The sequence below is a fragment of the Zonotrichia albicollis genome, chromosome 1, assembly GCF_047830755.1.
Source record: "Zonotrichia albicollis isolate bZonAlb1 chromosome 1, bZonAlb1.hap1, whole genome shotgun sequence".
In the NCBI taxonomy this organism is placed as follows: domain Eukaryota; kingdom Metazoa; phylum Chordata; class Aves; order Passeriformes; family Passerellidae; genus Zonotrichia; species Zonotrichia albicollis.
Genome location: NC_133819.1, coordinates 10743386 through 10762869, shown reverse-complemented (window position 1 = coordinate 10762869; position 19484 = coordinate 10743386). Strand labels below are relative to the sequence as shown.

At 39.5% G+C, this 19484-nt stretch overlaps 1 protein-coding gene across 2 annotated transcripts in view; it reads right to left on the bottom strand.

Moving 5' to 3' along the window:
- The window catches only part of WDR37 (WD repeat domain 37), a 44714-nt gene extending 26141 nt beyond the window's left edge, over positions 1 to 18573 (bottom strand). The window contains exons 1-6 of one of the 2 annotated variants that reach the window (XM_005480396.4): positions 18433 to 18573; positions 13289 to 13320; positions 9317 to 9494; positions 6603 to 6699; positions 4850 to 4945; positions 4642 to 4706 (exon numbers count right to left, since the gene is read on the bottom strand). In XM_005480396.4, the coding sequence (XP_005480453.1) occupies positions 4642 to 4706; positions 4850 to 4945; positions 6603 to 6699; positions 9317 to 9454 (396 nt within the window). In that variant the 5' untranslated portion in view covers positions 9455 to 9494; positions 13289 to 13320; positions 18433 to 18573. The remainder of the gene's footprint in view (positions 1 to 4641; positions 4707 to 4849; positions 4946 to 6602; positions 6700 to 9316; positions 9495 to 13288; positions 13321 to 18432) is intronic. The other variant, XM_014270162.3, reaches the window with a different exon arrangement.
- Between the last annotated feature and the right edge of the window lie 911 nt (positions 18574 to 19484).

Here is a 19484-nt window from a genome sequence, read left to right as displayed (position 1 = left end):
AGTACTTTTTATATAACTCTAGTAAAACCCAGAAACATTCCAATTTAAAACACTCACGGCTCTTCTTTAAAACTGCATGAAGCTAATCAAATCAAACATCAACCTGAGAGCATATGTCTGTTTATTTGTGTAATGAAGCTTTTAAAAATAGATGTCAAACTCATCTAAACATTTGATAAGCATGCTCCCTCAAAGTGAAGCTATTAGGGGAAAAAGAGAGAAGGCTCATTAAATCCAAATTACTATGTGCATAAGTAATATCAAACAAAAGGAAGAAAAGTATAGTAAAACAGTAAAACCACAAGTCACTACAGTGCAGGAATGCTCAAAACACTCAGCATATACAGAAAGGATGCAAATTGCAGAAATTCTGCATTTTCAGATAAAGGAACTGCGATATTTTTTTTTAAAGTTTCTCTTGCTGAACACTTCCAGAGACAATTGAAATCAAGAGTCAAGAAAGATGGCTTAAAAAAGTTAACATGACCATTACAAATACCCTATTTCTACTCCACAAGTCTTGAAGCTCCTAATTCTTCTTTGAGAAAGACTACCTCAAAAGCTTTGTTAAACTGAAACAAAAAGACAACTTCAATTTATCAGTGTTTTCCTCAGCATGGAATTACAGGTAGGTATTTGACCAGTTAAATCAAAACCTTTAAATACATCAACACAAATCACATTAAGACTTATCTACAGCTTAGTAAAAGTTAGAAAGTTAATTAAGTCTACATTTCAGATACAATAAACTATGGTTAAATCCCATTAGTTTCTGGTATTAAAATAGAAGGTCTTAAGTATGTCATTAAAGCAAATTACTTCAAAAAAGATTTTTAGAGCTAGAAGAAAATCTGCAAGAGCATTCCAAACCCTTAGCATGTCAACTCTCCAATGATGAAATGATAATGCCCTATTTGAATTCCAAATTATCAGCTAATATGCATTTTGGTTTCACAGCAGCAGAAGGAACAGTCATTACAGATGCACTGAAAAGAAAATGGGCTAATGGTAAAGATTATTAGTTCAACCATACTGCAGAATTTCCTCAATTTTGAACACCATCCTACAGATACAACTTTCACATTGAATACAGTCCTCAAATTGAATGGACTCATGTATGAGAAGTGGAACAGCTGAATTAAGTACAAACAGGAAAGGACTAATACAGCACTCAGCTCAAACTCCAAACTTGGTATTTTCCAACTCAGCCTGCACTTGCATTCTATTCTGTCTTTCTAATGTTGAGTCAAACCCCCACACAAGTGTTTTCTAGGAGAAGCTAAACCCTACCCATCAACAAACACAGAATTTCCAAAACTGCTGGACAGTGGTTTCATTGATCATTTAATGGCAAGGATGTAAAACTCCTTCTGAGGTATTAGCAGTCTTTAACTAACACACAGAGGAGTTCAAGAACACTATCCAACATTAAACATCCTGACACAGATATTTACTCAACACACACTTTTTCCAAGCTTTTTTTCCTTTCCTTTTTTGCTGTCCTTCACCTCACATACCAGTAACTGGATAAACTAGACAGGGCCTGGACTACTTCCTGCTTTGCTAAACACACATAAACAATGTCCTAAGCCAGGAAAGGAAATATTTAAAGAACATGCAACTTGCTAAAAAGAGATCTCTGTAGTGCAGAAAATTTCTGAAGTAACTTCTGTAGATCATCATACACAAATAAATGACCAAGCACATCCTGAGTGTTTTTCAGCTTTGCCTGTCCTCTTTCTTAAATTGATACAGTTTCATGTACTTCCTCCTACAAAAAGATTTGTTAATAGAAAACAATTGTTTACTATGTGAACAAGCAAAAATTGAACACAAACTGAAACAATTGCATGGCAACCAGAGTGAGGCACCCTGTAACAAAGTTTCTTACACAACCAGGGCACATTAGAAGTAAAAATGAAAACTTAATCAACTCAGGACCAGTCCAGCAGCATTACACTGAGCCTGATGAACAGAATGTCCTGTGAAGCAACTTCAGGCAGTGAGGTCAAAACTTCATAGTCAAAAAAGTTTTTTTCCTTTTAACTACTGGGTGCACTTAAGAGACTTTATCCTGATCTAGACAAATCAGAGATCCTGGTATTTGGAGCAAGTTACATCATTTCAGCTTATTTTAGGACTCTGCATAAACAATTGATGCTTCCCTGATGTTGTAACAACTTTCATAAGCCAGGCATCATTAACAGCAGCCATTACATTTTGTTAATATCAAAACATGGATTTCATATAGTGATTCCTGCATCTGAAACCAACTGCAGTTAAATTATGGAATCTTGTCCATTAACAAAAAAATGACTTTTAACAGTACCAAATGTTAACTCGACCTCTTCGGGATTTGGACACTAGTGGAAAACATTTGCTGCTAAAACCATGCTTTTCTGAAATGAGTTTTGCCAACTTGATATATAGCTAAGTAATGAAAAATATTCCAGTATGGAAATTTCACATGAAGGGCTTGAATTAAGAATGTTCACTTCAGCATTTTCTCCAAGAGAATGAACAGGTTGCTTTAGTATTTCTTACCTGTCCTACTATTTTTTACCAATATTAAAGCAGTCAAGGATCAGCCTTCTCATTAGATTAAGCAAAGAGTGAAAGCTTTTTTCAGGAAAAAAATTAATTCTATATGTGCTGACAATCTGAAAAATGTAGTTGTGTGCAATTACACAAAACAATTGGTTTGTAAGACTTAAGCCTCTTCTAATCTTCCACAGGCAAAAAAAACCCCCAACCAATGCAAAAAACCACACACCCAAGAACCCCCTGTATGGTAGTATATAAAGGCAGGGCTGAAGAGAAAACTTGTGACCTCCTACCCCAGGGAGTTTGGAACACAACCATTTTGGGAAACAGCATTGTTCATTCAATGCTCACAGAAAGTACAGCCATAAAATTTCAAAGCTACTGAGCTCTTAAAACTCTAAATGTGTTTTTCCTCAGACAGGGTATTGGAGAACTACATCCAGTCAGGGTACAGATGGAAAAATCATGGTTTGTTAGAAAGTTATGCTCTTTCCTAACTCTTTGCTATAGCCTCTCTGTGGGTCAAGAGGCAATAGTTTAACAGCCTTGATTCTTCTGTGTGGGGAGGAAGGAGAGGTCCAAATAAAGCACCTCTGTGAGTGCATTAAGATCTCAAAGAACACACTGGACAGAGATATTCTCAGTGTTGTAACTTCCTTCAGCTCCTGTCTACTCCCCAGTACATTCTGACTCAAAGTTGCAAAATACATCAGCACATGCAGATATCTGCTGGCTACCAATTGATACAAGAGATGAGCATAATGTTCAGGTATTAAACTCTTCATGCTCCACTACTCATGGCTGCTTTGCTGTGCATGCATATCAGCTCCCCAGGAGTCTCCTCCTCCTCATACTTCCCAGCTTCCCATGCTGAAGCTATGAGGTTTCCCTGTCTTGCTCAGCAAAAATTACAAGTGCTACATTGCAAGGAAGTAAAAAGAAGAGAAGGATTTAACACCTGCCTTAAAAGCCCAAACAAAAAACAAAAAAAGAACCCCATAAACAAATCAAAAACTAAACAAAACCAAACAACCCACAAAACACAGCACTAGAGGGTACTAATTCATAACTACATAGTAGGTACCAAAACTATATAGCCCCTATTAATATCATGTTGTCACTATTTAAGTGGTCTCATTAAAGAATTTTCAAGTCATTAAGTCTTGCAAGAGGCACCTTTGTGCATCAAATTGGTAAGAATAAAAGTCTGAAAAACAACAAAATAAAAAGGAGACCAAATAAACCACAGTAGCTTCAGTCTATTTCACCACCCTATTCTTACTCTCAAACTTTCATATTTAAGAGAAAGCATTTCCAAGACACCTACACCACATATCAGCCTGCATTACAGGTCACCACAGAGCTGACTATACAGCTGGTTCACATTCCAGATTCCACTGTGGTTTCCTCACATTCTATTTAACCTTAATAATGTATCATTAAATGACTCTGATATAGAGAAAAAGAGCAGCAGGTAAACTCTCTGCAAAAACTGAAAAAGAGGAGAGAATGTGGGAAACAAAAATACCAGGCTGATGCAGATGTACAAAATAAAAAGCATCAGAAAGGTTAACTGTGCCATACACCGAGCAAAAAAACATCACTAGCTACTGATGAGCAAGGCTTGCAATATAAAGGAAACAAATTGTTCTAGCCTCATAGCTAAAAATAAAAATTATTTTAAAAAGGAATGTGTAATAGTACACACAGAGGCGCCTACTTAAATCCCTATTTCAACTGCAATATCCAAATCTTTATTCAGAAATCCACTAGCAAGTTCTCTATTTCCCTCAGAAACAGAATTATTTTTTAGTTCTGTTTACAAAACAGCACTCCCACATACACATGTGCACACTCTCTCCCCTCCAATATCCCTTTTTCAAAAAAGGTGAGCAATTATTGTAACAATATCATATGGTATGGTTGAAGTAATGGGTCACTGATGAATGCAAGATAAACATACTGCTCCTTAGGAGGCAGATTTATTTACAGACCAGTGCTACCCAGCTTAGAGAAACCACAATTCTCAACTTAAGGGACAGTTATGTTAGCTTCACAAGTATACATGGATGAACAGAGATTTAATTTGCCTCATACCTTGCTAGTAGATGCCTTGTAAGTTGTCTTTAATTTCTGAGAAAGCTGACTGGTACTGTGACTGGCTGTGGAGACAAATAAATTCAAAGGAAGGTATTTCAAATACCGCATTAGCTTGTTTGTGTAAGTAACTCTTCAGTAACATTCAACAAAGTACAAAAAAGTGGATTCAAAAATACTGGTTTAGGATTGTTTGTGGCTCTCTTACCTTTTGTTTTCAGTTGTCCTTTGCTCAGTTCAGCACCATCAACTGTCTGCCCTTCACCCGCTAGGCGCTCGTTCAGAGTATCAATCTCCCGACGCACTAACAAACCCAGAAATTCACATTACTACAGAAACTGAAAATCATTCATAACAGCATCAACACACTACTTAAAAACTGTTATGGTTAGTAAGTAAGCTATTTTATGCTAAGGAGAGAAAAGGAGATGAACTGGGATTTTATAAAGGCATATTTTATAAAGCAAGATTCATGCTGAATTTTCCAGAGACCAACCTTGACCCAGATTCCACACAAAGTATTGGTGGCTTCTAATTACTCTTACTAATAGATGAGGCTAAGGTTTAACAAAACCACTTCTGTGAAATACATGGCCCATCTGTATTGAATTAAATCCAGCAGAAGACAGAAAACTTGTGGCATCATAAATATTTTAGCCACAGAATTAGCACATCCTTTCTTAACACAGGTTTATTAATCACAAAATAGCATTCTCCCTGAATACTTGTCTACTACTAGAGTCTCACAGGAAAGGAAATGCTGCAAATGACTATTTTTTATACTTTGGAATTTATTTTAAAAAAATTCTCTGTACAATAACTCCTGCACTAGTGTAGGAATTAGACCAAGAATAAAAAATATTAGACTGAGCATGAGAAGACAAAAATTTAGAAATTGTCAGGGGGGTGAAAAGAGATCATAATTAGAGCTGTGAGGTGAAGAAAGTAGATAAAGAAATGGAAATGGAAAAGAAGGAAAATAATCATACTCTGGAGGGTACAAATCCACCACTTGTTTTCTGACAAGTATTTCTGAAGGCTGGGGATGGAAATTCTACTTTTCTTGCTACCAACTAACTTCTCAGCAGGAGGCCAAGAGTTCACTTGTGCAAATTGTCACTAAAAATGCATACTTTTGATGACAGCCTTTAACCAAAACAATCACAGGTTTTAAGAGAATAAAAAACCCAGAACATGTCAAAAAAAGCAGGCAGGATTTTTTTTTTCCATAATGTTTCTGGTTTAAATGTGGGAACTGATTAGGTCTGGAAAAAAAAATTGACTTGGACCCAAATCAGACACATTCCACAATTCAGAATCCAAACCAATGTAACACAGCTTGAAATTCCAGCAAGGGAATTTTATAGGCCTGTGTTACTTAACTTGGGATCCTCTTACATCACCTTGGATCACTTACATTATCAGACAACTGCCCTGCCATCAAACAAATAGCTTTTTAAGATAACACCTGGAATTTTTATCTGACTGCTTGACTTCAAAACTCCTGAACAGCTGCAGGTACTGGTTATGCAATGTGTAAGTAGCTTGATCCAAAACCACCCCATTTTACACTTTTTCAAGCAAGTAGGTTTTTCAAGTTCATTTACTTATATTACACCATTAAAATAAAGCATGTAAATATAAAACATTGCCAAAAACTTCAAAGGCTGGATGGAGTTTCTGGAGATTAACATAACCAGAGCCTACAATGCTAAGGAGACAGACCCTTCACTGGCTTCCACAGACATCAGTTCTCACTTCTTGCATCAAAGAGCTAAGAAAGTGATTTTTCTGAAAAGGTACAAACTCCATCTTTGGCTACAAGTTCAGAACAACTACTAAACTGCTCACAGGAAAACTACACTAATTATACTGCATTATCCAATGTAAACATTTTAATTAGTATTAATATAACCCAAATATGAACAACTCATAACTTGGAGAAAAAACTAGATACTCACATTCCAAATTTTCAATATACAGGTTTTCAAATTCCCGCTCTATTTGCCCAAAAAGTTCAAGGAGTGTATTCCGGACAGCAGATGGTAACTTAGAATCCTAGGAAGCAAAATACTGGGGGGTTATATTTTTCTTTACATATATTTGATTAAATTACTCTTCAGTCTTTAACTGATTTTAAGAGTTATCTCAATGTCCCAGCAAGGAGGCAAATTAAAACTGCTCCTAGTGTAGAAACAAAACAAACAACTATGTGCATCATAGAGATATTCATTTTATATATTCTTTCTCTTTCAAGGGATAGAATTCAAAACATCTATGGTGATATTTGTTTTCGTTTTCCCTACTAGAGAAAAATTACAAAACCAAGACGCATGTGCAATTCATTTTAAAAAATAGAGAGTGAGAAAAAATTTCTTTTAAATATCAATATGTTTCCAGTTCAAGAAGAAATACCTTTGTTTGATAAAGTAATTCAAAAGTTGACAATGCAATGGGTTAGAAAGTTGTGAGCACAATGCATCTTATTACCAAAGCTTAAGACAAACTAAAATTTTAAATGTATTTTTGACATTTACCTACTTTTGTCACTATCCATAACTAAGTGTGAAGAAAACTACAATTTCTAATCCTTCCCTCCTCAGATATTACTCAAGCATTCTATTCCTCAGATGCTCGTAGACCACACTATGTAAATTGGCTTACTACACTTACTATTTACCCAGGTAGCCAGCTATAAAGTTCTTTATAAAAAAGCTTTCACTGAGCTGAGTCACCTTCCGTTGCAGCCCCGGGAATTGTCTGCAGGCACAGCGCAAGAGGCCGCCCGTGACCCTGCCTGGGCAGGTTGGTTCCAAAGTTTAAAGAGAGAGCAAGAGAAGGCTCTCATAGCCATGACACAGAGCACACAAGCTTTGTGCACAATTTCACACAGGTTCACAGCTGGTTTAAGCTGTGGCACTGTGCTGGAAGAAGTGGGACCACGCTCCTTAAGCCACTCTACATCATTCCTTTCTTCATCTGCCTCTCCTCCGACAGGGTGAAACCAGAAGCACCACAGATCCTAATTAAAACCAACTTGAAACAAAACTGATTAAACAAAAATACTAAATACATTAAACACTGTTAAGAGAAACACTGAAGTTAGAAGAATTATTTCAAAATCAATTACCCAATAATTTCACACAGCGAGGTTATGGAAGAAACTAACTTATCCTACAACTTTTGCAACCAAAAAGGAGATGTAGAAAAGTTTTTCACACCAATTCTCAAAGCCTGAAAGTATAAACAAATCTAAACTTGTAATGAAGTAACCAACACAGTAAAATGCATTCACTTCCTTTCCTCTGTTTAAAATTGGCATTGTTTAAAATAGCTTATTAAAACAGCATGTAATAATGTTATCTCTTTATCTGCAAAAGTCCTTAGCTAGATCTCATGAGGTTTACAGCTCCACTGTGAAGGGGCACTAATACTCTCTACTTGATAGAATCTGCCACCCAGCTGCTCAAGGTCAACAAAATCTAACAAGATGATAGATAAAACATTTTAAACATCTATGCATTACAGCCTAATGTTAAACTTGAAACAGTTTAACATTTTGGTTTACTATGCAGGGGTGACAGCATATCTTGACCTCTCAGCTGCCCTTCACAGCTTTCCTGAAGAAAGGCTTCAGTACTTACAAATGCATGAAGAGTTTTCTATCTAAATACTTGATTCTCCAACTTTTAGATGACTAGAAGCAACAACCTAGGCTCTGTTAATTCCCAGAAAACTAATGCTATGATTTACTAAAAAATAGATTTAATTAAAATAAAACAGTCACAACACAGAGAAAACACCAGGTTTTCCCTTCTGTGTTTCTGCAGACTTCAGTGTGAGGTTTCTCACAGCCAAACTCCATTTGTATTTCAAACCAACTGTCTCATAAAAATCAAGCTTTGCATCATCTTTGCCAGTCCCACACTAACACTGTGTAGTCAATTTGACAATAAATACTTTTAAACAGGCATTTGCTTATATTTGCCAGTACTGCTTCTGACAGAAGCCTTACCTACAGGTAATCTCAGAATTTTGAGGTGCAACACTCCAAGTCCAGATTGCACCCACTACACTGACATGATTAGAAAGCTACAGAAGCAGTGGCTGCTGTTCATTCCCTTAAATTTAATCCCAGAAGAGCACACCTTCATTTGAGCCAAACAAGACAAACAAGCCCACACAAACAAAAATCTGAGTTAGCTCACACTTCTGTCAGGCAGGCAGTATTTGTTTACTTCATGGAAAGGAATGCAGAACAGTGTTCCAACTAATATTTTCCCAATCAGAGTCATCATAAGAAGTATTTGGTTATTCATACTTCTGGATTGCTGCTATTCCAAGAAAGCAAGAATCAATCTTGATTTTTTTCTTTTGCAGGTGGGAGGGAGAGGTTGCAGTGAATAAACAAGCTGGGGGTTTTACCACTGTTTTATGGCTTGATCATTCATCTAAGAAAACACAGAAGCTGATAAACTCCACAGGTCTCAACACAACCTACCTGAAACACTGTCAACAATCACGTCAATCATCTCCAAAGGCAGTGAGCGCTTACAAGCAACAAAATCTGCTGTTCCTGCAGCTTTACTGGACATACTTCAATATTGAAGTTTGTTTAGCTTCTCCCCATAGGAAAGACACCAAAAGTGATGCAAGCTCCCCAGCAGCAGCTCACCTGCCCTTCCAGCATGTCTCTGTGCAGCGCCGCGCGCTCCTGCTCGGAGCTGTTGGTTCTCCGGATGGAAAGGCTGTGGGATTTACGCTTCTGCTTGGCTTGGCGAGCAGATGCACAGCTTCCACTTTCTACTGGCATTACTTCAAAAAAACAGCTTCACAGAGGCTCCTATGATAAACTAAGGACAAGCACTGTACATTACAAATTGCTTTGCCAAACGAACCACTATTTAAATAATTTTTTCTCAAAATGGAAGTATTTGGTTCTACTGAACTTTGGAGTTGTTTGGGTTGTCATTAAAAAGAAGAGATCCCTCTTACTTACAGCTGGTCTTCAAACAGCATTAAGTTCAAAACCATATACATGTATGTAAATAGAATGGAATTGCTTCTGCATTATTTATTCATTAGCTAACAAACCTCCACAAAAGAAAAATAAATTCCACTTCCTTGCTCATTTTGGAGAACACCAGCAGAGATAGACCCAAAATGCTTCCAGGAAACAATTATTATGCATACTATAGTTCAATGAAATGCATGCAAAATTAAAACCCAGCTGGAAAATGAAAGCAAACATGGTAATTTAGGGACACTGTCAGGTTAAAAATGTATTATTCAACTTTAAGCATTACTATACAAAATTTAACAGACGTCCTTATTCAGAATTAGGCAGAAACTAATTTTCATTACAAAAGTTCTGAAAACTACCTTCCACCATTTTTGGCAGCTCATAGTTTCACTTTCCTTAATAATGAAAATGCCCATGAATTTATGAAAGTAGTGAAAATGTGCCTGACTTAACAGGCTGCTGGTGATGTGGTTCATTTCTGTCACCTTATATGCATTTAAGCCAAATATGTGCATTTCAATATGCCCAAAAACCACCTGACAGTATCACCAAACAGTATTACCATGTATGAGCTACTGCTTCCCCTGTTTAAGAAAAATCAAATTATGTCTGATTTATTGCATAGATGTGGAGAATATATATGAAAAATCAAATTATGTTTGATTGCATAAATATGGAGAATATGTTCTTTACTGTCAAAATCTTATTTTTCAAACATTTAATTACTGGATTTTTTAAATTTAAACCAAACACTCAACAGAAATTAATTTTTGTTTCATGGAGTACCAGTTGTTAAATATTTCAAATCTTTCAGGATTGATTACCCAAATTTTTTCAATCATGCACAATAAGAACAAAATAAAAATTCATTCTCCAGCATAAATCATTTCTGAAACAACAATCAAAACTTAAAATAGGTGCAATAGTCTGCAGAGAAATAGGAGAGCAGAGTTGGCAAAGCTAACCAGGCAACTGAGCTTCCTTTTAAACAAGTTGATCAGAGAAAATTTAAACCAAACCCAGGACCACTTCCAATTTAAGATCCGCCAACACGCAGGATCTCAGGCTAGGAATGAGCACCGTGGCTATGAACAAGGCAGGCATTAACCACTTCAGGGCTTTGACATGGTGTGTGCAGCTCTTACCACATCATAAAGCCAAGGAAAGCATTGCTAAAAACACAGTGTGCACTGTGAATAACATGAGCTTGAAACCTCCTCTGGGTTTTATATCACAAAATGAAAATGTATAGAGATACAGGTATTAGTATCAAAACTGAGACTAGATTTAGTTAAGATTTTAATGCCCATCCGTCCTTATTAAAGAACTTGGTATTTTAATTAGCTTTTAGAAGTGTGTTCCAGTAACCTGACACCAATTCCACAGTGAATCTAAAATAAAATTTAGGCTGCACCAGTGACCTGTACTGTACTAAATTTTATTTTTCATATCCTCTGGATTCCACAGAGTCCTCCCCTGCACCTAATCCCATTAGAGCTTTTTATGTGTGATTAATCAGTAGTAACTAAATAGCTATATTCACAAATTAAAGAAGAGGCTAGAAAAAACTACCGTTGGGTAGGCCCTTATTTGCCTAAATTCTGCTATTCACTGTGACTAAATTCCTCTACAAAATTTTTTAAAAGTCCATCCCATAAACAGTTACTGCCAATTTTCTGGGCTTCACTAAGTATCTTCCTGTTCATGGACATATGGTCAAGAATGAGGAACAGGTTTTCCATGCTCATCACATTTCTATTTCCTTTCAAAAGAGGATCAAATCCCAAGTACACATATATATTTTCCCCTCTTCCACCCTGCTTCCTAGCTCCCTTGGGAACCACTCTTTCAATGGCTTTCAGTTACCATATTCTGCAGTTTGGGATTACATTTTAAGGCCAGAAGCATCAGTGTGCACACAGGTAGATTTGTTAAGACAGTTTTATTCACATAGCTACTATAATCCCATAAATCCATTAACACCATTTCACTTAAGATCTGGGGGTAGAGGGGGGTAAAAAAACCCAAAAGACAACTTCTAATCCCTGCCAGATGTGGCTCCTGAACTGTTAGACACAAAGATGTTAATGTGGCATATGCCTTACAAGCCACTGTTTTAACTATATCAGTATCCACTTGCCCTTTCTGCCAAGCTACTTCATTTTGGAGGACATTACCCAGCAATATCCTTTTTTTGAGTAGAATGATTTGCATTGGAAGGGACCTTTAAAGGTTCTCTAGTCAGACTCCTCTGCAATGGGCAGGGACATCTGGTTGCTCACCAGATTGCTCAGAGCCCTGTCCAACCTGACCTTGAATGTTTCCATGCGTGGGGCATCCATTGCCTCTCTGGCCAGCCTGTGCCCATGTTGCACCACCCTCACTGTAAAAAAGTCTTCCTTCTATTTAATCTCAATCTATCCTTTTTTAGATTAAAATCATCATCACTTGTCATATCACTATAGTCCCTGGTAATAAGTCTCTCCTTCTCCAAAGTTCCTGTTAAGTATTGAAAGGGATAAGGTGACAGGGACACGCTGATAAGGTGTCCCCAGAGAATCCTCTTGGGCTAAAAACCCCATCTCTCTCAGCTTTTTCTACAGAAGAGGTTTGCAGCACACTGATAACTTTTGTACCTCTTCTCTGAACTGGCTCTAACATGTCCACATCATCTTGTGCCATTACCTGCAGGCACACATTTCTGCCTCACATCTGGTTTTTCATGCCCCAGGTCCCTCTCTGCTGGGCTGCTCTCAATCTGTTCACCCTCCAGCCTGCACTGATATCAGGGGCTGCTCCAACCCAAGGTACAGGACCTTGCAGCTGATGAGGTTCATGAGGTTTGCACTCCTGCAGCCTGTCATGGTCCCTCTGGGTGCTATCCCTTCTCTCAATGAATCAACTGCAGCATCAGTACATGCAGATTTGCAGCTATACACTCTAGCACATAGAATTTAAAGGGACACAGTCATATGCATAAGATTACATCTTTACAGAGTGAAATTCTCACATTCTCTACGTAGAAGTTTCTACTTTGGCAGCTCGTGAGCAAAGGGAGCAGACTGGGTAGGAATCACTGTCTCTGTTGCCCTGCAGGCAGTGTCCCTGCCAGGGACTGCCCTCTCCTCATGCAGCAGCATGACACACCACCCATGCACGTTCTGGAGAGGGCAAACATGCAGCTGTTCCCAGGCTCGGCAGGAGGGTGCACACAGCCACAGCAAAGCTGAAACCAAAGAGGCCACAAGCAGGCATGTGCATACAGAGGATGGCAAGGACAAGTTAAGGGGAATAGCTTCACTGCCTTTAATAGTGTTGTTCTGAATCCCACCAAACAGCCTGACAAACTTTGAGTCATGGAGCAATAATCAACATGTTTTCTTAGAACAAGGATTTAAATTCAGTTTTAAAATAGTGACAGTGTCCCTTTAAATATTAACTTCACTTTGACAATTTCAGAACTCTTCTGATTCCAATTGCAGCAGTAAGAAGCTATAGGTTTTTCAAGAGTAGATTTCACAAAATAGATCCTTGGCAATATGATGCTAAAAAAAATTAGGTGCTCATTTCTAGCAGTTACCTGATTCCCCTTATTATGTAAGGTTTTCAAACAATGAAAATTACCTGTCCAGAATATCAGTGTCATGTTACATATCCTATGAAAACCATATTAAATATTGATTAGTGAAACAGTCAGTAGTACACAAACCAGTCAAAGTCTTTCAATTCTTTGAAACTTTTGTAGTTAGAACACACTAGACAACAGGAAAGGGGGGATGAGGGAAGACATAAATACAAATGAATCCCAGTGAAACCAAGTCAGAAAAAAGTGCTTCAAAACAATCCATTATATATTATTAGCCAGATATAGTTAATCTTAACTTTTCCAAATGGGTTCTGAAAAGAAAAATTCACTAAGGTCACTTTCCTTCTACCCAGTAATGCCCCAAGTAGGATGGAAAAACCACCAAGAAGTATTGGAACCTTGCTTCCTGAATCAAATGAAGCTAAATTCACAGAAGCTAAAAATTAGCAATCAAGCATAAAAAAGCCTGAACAAATGTACTTTCTGAGAAAAAAGGGAGAGGGGGAGAAAAAGGAAGCATATTGTATTACTAAACTATTTTCACTAAGGGTGGCAGTTCACAAGTGATGTATTACTAAGAAGTGAGATTAAGAGACATACTGAGCTATTCTGCTCAATCATTTTGGAAAACACTCCAGTTGCACAGACTTCACACAATGATCAGTTGTCAAAGCCTCCAGAGGACCTTTCCAGCAATATAAATCTGCAGAAGTAGGGGAGTAAAACGTGTCCCACAAAACATCTAGACCACAGGTGGTTACTGCTTGCTGAATGCAAAGATACTCCAGTATTTCAGATATGCTGTTTAATTAAACTCACAGGATATTTGAGTGTGTTAAATTAAAGTTCCACCACCTACCTTTCTGTAACAGATGTACCCAGTCACAGGAAGTATTTCATCAGAGTAACAGTAAAGAGCAGATGTGTAACCAATTACTGTTTTAGTCAGCTACAACAGAGAAGCAGCACCAACAAAGAGTGCACACACACTGGCCTTTCCAGACTTAAATACTCACTGCAGCAGTAACTAATCATGCTTGCCTACTTCTGCTCTTGAACACAGAACAAGGAGGCTGCTGAAAGGAAAGAATTCCTGGGGTATGCATGTTGCTGAAGCCAGGGAGAAAAGCTGTGCTCTGCTGTCAGAGCACAGACAGAATGGCTACAGTATTGCATTTCCTTTTTTGTTCATTCAAGACAACACACAAGTCTGTAAAGGGAAAGCATCAGGAAGATTCAGCAACATCTTCCCCAACATCTCCCTGCTCCATTTTCTTGAGTTTAGAAATAGCAATAGTTGCTATTTAAATGATTGTCTCAAATGAAAAAAAAAAAACACCATACAATTTTAGTGTATTTGTGTGTGCTTAAATCTCTTCATCTCATATCTCCCGTTTTCAAACATGGCTTAGAAGAAAATTTCTGTGTATACTATATAAAACACAAAGACATTTTACAATAGTAATTATTGTCTAGTGCAGCACTAGAACCTTACAATACAAAGATGCCCATTAATGTAGGGGAGTGTGTGGGTTTGGGGCTTTTTTTTTCCACAAAGCAGGGAGGGAAAACAGAAAGAGAGAAGAATGATTACAGTTATTAGGTTCTTAATTACATGGAACTCAGTTTGACAGCATTATTCATGAGTTAAGGGAATTTAAGTACCAACATATGCCACTACACTCTTTTATTAATATGCAAAGAAATCAAATTTAAAGGAGTAAAACCTTCATTTTGAGGTCTTCAGTGAACAATTTGCCTCAGTGATGCTGTACATGCAAGTGCCATTAATTCAATGCAAGCTGCAGGACTACAGCACACCTGAGAAAGACCAGGCCAAACAGACTGCTTGGTAAGACTAGCTGTTCAGCTAAAGGTAAATATTTAGGAAACAAAACCATTCCAGATCATCACAGATGATGCTAGAAACACTAATGAGTGTGCTCAAACCTTGTGAAATCCACTCAAGCATCACAACATTGATTTTTCTTTTTCTAAATTTAGTGCAGCTTTCTTTCAAATGAAACTGGGTGTTCCTCGAAATGTAAAAGGGGAAAGCAGGGGGAAGGCAGGCATCCACCACTGAGGGTGACAACCTCCTTTCAATAGAAAGCAGAGTAAAGAAGCTGCACTAATAAATTTGAAGTATGTTATACAGCTGAAATCAAGGATAAAAACTTTAACACATTAGTGAGTACCTACTCTAAGCAAGCTTCTAACACCAACACCCAAATGTAAAATGTAAGCCAGCCCAGTTCTGCAGCTAGCAAGCTTTGATCTTGCTAATTCAACTATGTCAGCAAATACTGCAGTCACACCAAAATGCAGGGCTGACCCAGCCTGCCATAGAGGCTGCTAAAGCAAAAAATGTTACTTCCACCATACAAGTTCAAATTATCTAATACTAAACAACAATAATTAGCAGATTTGGACTTTGTTTAATAGGGCAGAAACCTTCCTGGGTCCACTAATAATCATCAGACCTGAAAGCTTCCCTTTGAGACCAGTGCTACCTGTGCTCACTGAGGGTGCTCATTGTTTGAAACAGTTTAAATGGTGCAAATACAATATAATCTTATGTTCAACACTAGTTAGTAACCTATCAGTATATATTGTACCCTTCCTTTATTTAGAAGTATTGATGAACTGACTTTATTAAAGAACTCAAGGGATAGCATCAATTCCTGCTAAATTACTTACAGCTGGTGAACTCCTAAAATATGAAGGGTACTTTATTTCCTCAGCTGTTTCACAGGCACTGCAGCTCCCATTTCTGTATTAGCAAATCCTTAACAGCCTAGAAGTAGCCTCCATGCAGGCACGGGGATGCAAATACAGGACCTGAGGGTGAGGAATCCTAAGGAAGTTCAAAAGCAAAAGCAATTTAACCAGGTGTTTGTTCAAGGAGTACTGCACTACACTCAGAAGCTAGAATCTTATTCTGCTAGTCCCTAAACAAATAATATTTGTGTACTTGTTATGAATGTATTAATTAATTGCTATTATAGTCTTATTCAAGCACAGTGGCCTCTAGCATCACTGCTCTTCATCTGGGAATATAAAGTACACTAAAATCTTTTCATTTTTAAGACTTGAACAAAAGCAAGTAATTTTGACTCTGACTGTAATATATCTAGCAAGTTCTTCAGAAGCACCAATAAATAATCTCTGCACAGCACATTCTTGAAGCATTACCTCTTGTGGTCTAGCACAGAGAACTACAGAACCTACCAACAGACCATGTAAGAGCACTGTGAGCACCCAGCCTACCATCTTGAACAGCAAGCCTAAAAATAGTCAGTACATATTGCTTGCAGATGAGAAAATACAAACCACTCTGGCTTGCAAGAAGACAATCCTGATTCCTGTCCATTCCTCAGTGATCATTCACAGAGCAGTAACCAACTCTCCCCCACAGGGCTTTGAAGGGTTGGCCTCCAAAAGAAGCCCCTCACCCTGGCTTTCACCTCACAAGACAACCTACTAGTCTTAGCTTCAAGACTTAAAATTCCATGACATAAAATGATCCTAATCTCATCTCAAATGTATAGAATGCAATACCACTTACTTCCTCCTTACTTGGCACATACCAGTTCTGGCTTGCAATTTCAGGATAGGAGTCAGATCTTATTGTAAGCCATTATTACCACCCTCACAATATTTGTCTTGTGACTGTACCAACAAACTTAAGCACTTCCGTCCATACTAAAGACTGCATGCTTCAAACAAGTCCTGAATTAAAGAAATAGATGGTGGAAGGGCCTGGCTATATTAAATAGGTAGTCTCATCTTAAAATCTTTAGATTAAACATGATAAACCTAGTTCAGGGACAAACATACACATAAACAACTGCCATTAAAAAGACAATCAACATTACAGTTGGCCTTAAATGCTAATGTTTAGTGCCAGCACCTTTTCTTAAAATAACTGCCCAAGTCCACAACACACAAAGCGACATCTAAAGTTACTACAAGACAGGTTAGAGCTGACATCATGCACAAAGATTATCTATTCTAAACTACTCATTAGAAAACATACTTGTGGCTTCTTGGGGTTAGCAGCTCTCATTCAAAATCATCAGAAACGCCAACAGCAAACTAGCTTGGAAAGCAGTTTCAGAAATTTGCTCAAGGAAAATGATGCAGTTGTAATGTTGTAAAATGGGTGCCTGAACAACAGACGTTCATATCATGTCAAGGTGTACTCAATGACACTGAATCACTTCGAAGAAGCTGCTCCACCAGTTCCTTACATAAACCTTCCATGGCATTACTGTTATAGAAAGCCCACTTTAACAGCAATAACAAAATAAATTTGACAAGCTGGACAGGATAAAAACACACATAGAAGTTTCCCTTTTCTCACAAACACCATGCTGTCCTTGAGCCACAGAGCAACACAACTTGACAGAAGTTTTCCTCATCTTTGCATAAGGAATGGAACCGAACATCGACTCAACCCCTGAATACATTAAGCCTACCCATTCTTCCCTCAAACTTATTTTCATGGGGTTTTAGCTCAGAAAAGAACTACTGAAGACGGCTCTTTGCAGACAACTTTTATCCATCTTGGATGCTTCCATGTCATCCTCCCACTGCTGAAGGCCAGATTCACCCCATGCCACCACAAACTGTGCTCCCCTCATCATTTAGCTGTGCCCCACTTCAGAAATTTGGGGGTTTCACGTTTACTCCATTTGTACAGGTGTCAGAGGATCTGAACTCCACCTGTAAGCTCCTGGGGCTCTATGCTTGGCCTGTCCTCAGGGTAGGCAATAGCACACGAACAAAGTTAGCGAGAGGAGTCTCCTAACAGCACCCTCGGCTTCCCCACCCGCAGACCTGGAACCATCCCCACAGCCTGGGGCTGGGAGCGCTCAAAAACCGCCACACACAGAAGAGGAAGGACAGCTTATTTTCGCTTATTTCAGGTTTTTATAGGAGAACGTGCAAGTCATTTCACGCGGAAATCAAGCAGAATAGCACGGGCAGGGAGGGGATGCCCGGGCAGGAGCCCCGGTTTGCGCCGCGGGCCTGGGCGGCGGCGGCGGCACGGCGCAGGTAGCGCGGCCATGGTGCCACCGCCGCTGCCCCGGAGCCCGCCCGGAGCCCCGCAGCCCTCAGCCCCGCGGGCGGCCGCGAACATGGCGGAGGGTCCGCGCCCCGCTGCCCCCGCACTCACCTGTCAGCCACAGCCGCGGCGGCGGGCGGGGAGGGGCAGGGCCGCAGGCGGCGCGGAGAAAGAGGAGGGGAAGGATGAGGACACCGAGGAGGAGAAGGCGGGAGGGGTAGCAGCGGAGACAGCAGCAGCAGCAGCAGCGGCGGCGATGATCGCGGCGCTGCTCGGGCAGGACGCGCCTCCCCGGTGCCGAGCCCTCGCGGCGACATCCGGCGGAAGCGGCGCGGCCCCCGCTCCGAGCCGCGATGGCGACGGGCTGGCACCGGGACAGCCTCCCTCCCGCCCGGCACTGCCTGGGGGCTCGGGAACGCCCCGGCCTCAGGGAGAGCCCCGCGGGCCCAGGAGTGCCGTCGGGCCGGGCGGGAGCTGCCCCTGCCCCGCTGCTCCCGGGTCCCGCAGTGCCGGAGGTTGAACAGCGGGGTGTGCGCCGTGCCCAGCGCGGCCCCTCGGGGTAACGCTGTGCTCCCGCACCGTTACTGTTACCGAACTGAAACTGCTGCTGCTTTGGTTAGTCAGTTACCTCCCGTAACACTGCATCAGGTGGGCTGACAAAGGAGATGAAGCTTTGCTGGAATTCCATATTTTTTAATACAGAAGGGCTAGGAGATACTAAATGTGGATTTTTTCCGCTGTGTCTGCAGACCGAGTGACAGGGGCAGCTCATCAAAGCTAACCGCGACGTTCAGCAAGCAGGCTGTTCACTCAGAAGCCTACAAGGCGTAATTGAAATGTGATTAATTCCTCTGCTGATTAGCACTTGGAATAAACCTCCACCTAAAATTCTTATTCATTGTAGCAGATAGTGAAAGTCAAAAGAGGCCTTCGCCTAATTATTTTCTCTCTTCCGGCAGATTATCTTAACTGCCTTAGAAGAGGTCTGTAAAAAGGCCAGAAGAACATGTGCCAGTGAGAGCTGGAAATATTACATTTTCTTTTAATGTGCTTCCCAACTACAAATCTGCCTGCAGTTCTCATTTGTCTTTTTTCCTTTCTACTCACTTCTGTGCAGTCATGTCTTAAAGCTGTATTAAACAGCAACAAAAATAGTGGTTTAC